Consider the following 2,500-nt stretch of genomic DNA (forward strand, 5'->3'; position numbering starts at 1 on the left):
TATATAATTATATAATATATATAAATAATAATATATATATAATAAATATATATAAATATCTTATATAATATTTTTATTAGTATATATATATATATATATTCATGTACGTGGCGCGAGGTATATATATATGTATATATATACTTCGCACCACGTACATAAATCAGTGACACAGCTCGTGTGCAATCAAGCGCTCGCAATGACAACCATACTCTTTCCAAGCTAAACTTTTTCGCTTGCCCCCGAAATCTCAGTTTGTGAATGAAATGAAATCTCAGTTTGTGAATTTCCTGCCAGTTCGGCTCCACGCCTAAGCCAGCCTTCACCACCATCTGCACGACTATCTTGATCTATAAGAATCGCAAGGACATCATTTACAAGCTGAGATTTCATTTCACTCACAAACTGAGATTTCATTTGATGACCCCAGCATACATAATTATATATATATATAACCTCATCACTTATTTTCCTCTCGGTTTAAACTCTAGTCAACCACCTCCGCTACCATCCCACCTTCCTCCACCCATCCCCTATTATACTACATCAGTTCTAGGATAGGGTTAGGTTTAGGGTTAGGGTTATGGTTAGGGATAGGGTTAGGGTTAGGGATAGGGATAGGGATAGGGTTCGGGTTAAGGTTAGGGTTAGGGTTAGGGTTAGGGTCAGGGTTTGGGATAGGGATAGGGTCAGGGTCAGGGTATGTACCCGTAACAAGCGGTACTTACCCGTAGTCCAGCCCGGCGCCCTCCACCGCTGGAAGGGCGTACGTTGTCGCACATATCACGAACCCAGTATACCTACCGCAGAATCCGGCTCCCGGGATGCACGCTGGGCATGGATCAGGCTCCTTGAATATCTCTCCTTCCTCGCAGTCGGCGATCGTCTGGTTCGTATCCGGCGTTCCCGTGTCCGTCACGTTCTCGGCGCAGTCGATCCAGCTGCGCGCCAAACGAAAAGCCCGCGCGCGATCAGCGATGCTGCGTCTCCATGACGACCGTCGCATACACGCTTAACCAGTACACCTACCGCAGCCGCAGACGAACGCAGTACACCTACCGCAGACGAACGCATTACTGCGTTCGTCTGCGGTAGGTGTACTGCGTTCGTCTGTGGTAGGTGTACTGCGTACGTCTGCGGTAGGTGTACTGCGTTCGTCTGCGGTAGGTTTACTGCGTTCGTCTGCGGTAGGTGTACTGCGTTTCGTCTGCGGTAGGTTTACTGCGTTCGTCTGCGGTAGGTGTACTGCGTTTGTCTGCGGTAGGTGTACTGCGTTCGTCTGCGGTAGGTGTACTGCGTTCGTCTGCGGTAGATGTACTGCGTTCGTCTGCGGTAGGTTTACTGCGTTCGTCTGCGGTAGGTGTACTGCGTTCGTCTGTGGTAGGTATACTGCGTTCGTCTGCGGTAGGTGTACTGCGTTCGTCTGCGTGTACTGCGTTCGTCTGCGGTAGGTGTACTGCGTATTTCGTCTGGCGGTAGGTGATACTGCGTTTCGTCGCGCCGGTTAGGTGTACTGCGTTTCGTCTGCGGTAAGGATGTAGCTGGAGCGTAGCGTCTGCGGTAACGGTGTACTGCGTTCGGTAACTGGCCGGTAGGTGTACTGGCCGTTCGTCGCTGCCACTGTACTGCGTTCACGTACTGTGTAGGTGTGACTGCGTCGTCCTGTGGTAGGTGTACTGCGTTTCGTCTGGCGTAGGTGTACTGCGTTCGTAGCGGTAGGTTAGTATGTACTGCGTTCGTCTTGCGGTGGTGTAGCTGCGTCTCGTGCTTGCGGTAGGCTGTACTGCGTTCGTTACTGTGGTAGGTGTACTGCGTATCGTCTGCGTATGGTGTACTGCGTTCGTCTGCCGGTAAGGTGTACTTGGCGTTCGTCTGCGGTACGCTGTACTGCGTTTCGTCACTGGCGGAGAATGTAGCTGCGTTCGTGCTGACGGTAAGTGTACTCGCGGTTTCGTCTGTGTGTAGCTGGGCGTTCGTTACTGGGGCGTAGATGTAACTAGCGTTCGTGCTGTGGATAGGTGTACTGCGTTTCTCCTGCGGTAGGTGTAGCTGCGTTCGTGCGCTGGGCGGTAGGCTGTAGCTGGTCGGGTTCGCGTCTGCGCGGTAGTATAGACGAAACTGCGGATTCAGTAACTGTGGTAGGTGTAGCTGCGTTCGTGGGCTCGCGTGTACTGCGTCGTATTGGCGGCTAAAGTGTACTGGCGTACGTCTGTAGGAAGGTGTACTGCGTTCGTCTGCGGTAGGTGTACTGCGTTCGTCTGCGGTAGGTGTACTAAACAATAGGTAATCTAAAAAAATAACTTAATTAAAAAAATTTCCTTATTAATTGCTGATGATGATGACTATCAGGCTTCCGTCTAAGAAAGGACGAATAAGATATATATATAATATATACACACACACGCACGCACGCACGCACTCACGCACTCACGCACTCACGCACTGACACACACACACACACACACACACACACTCACACACACACACACGCACGTACGCACGC

General features: G+C 50.3%; 1 protein-coding gene across 1 annotated transcript in view; it reads left to right on the forward strand.

The window, feature by feature from the left end:
- The first annotated feature begins 987 nt into the window (after positions 1 to 987).
- The window catches only part of LOC106819810 (signal peptide, CUB and EGF-like domain-containing protein 3), a 2,833-nt gene continuing 1,320 nt past the window's right edge, over positions 988 to 2,500 (forward strand). The window contains exons 1-2 of the mRNA XM_014824393.1: positions 988 to 1,088; positions 1,262 to 1,281. Of these exons, the coding sequence (XP_014679879.1) occupies positions 988 to 1,088; positions 1,262 to 1,281 (121 nt within the window). The remainder of the gene's footprint in view (positions 1,089 to 1,261; positions 1,282 to 2,500) is intronic.

The sequence above is a fragment of the Priapulus caudatus genome, unplaced genomic scaffold (genome assembly GCF_000485595.1).
Source record: "Priapulus caudatus unplaced genomic scaffold, Priapulus_caudatus-5.0.1 Scaffold4578, whole genome shotgun sequence".
Classification (NCBI taxonomy): Eukaryota; Metazoa; Priapulida; class Priapulimorpha; order Priapulimorphida; family Priapulidae; genus Priapulus; species Priapulus caudatus.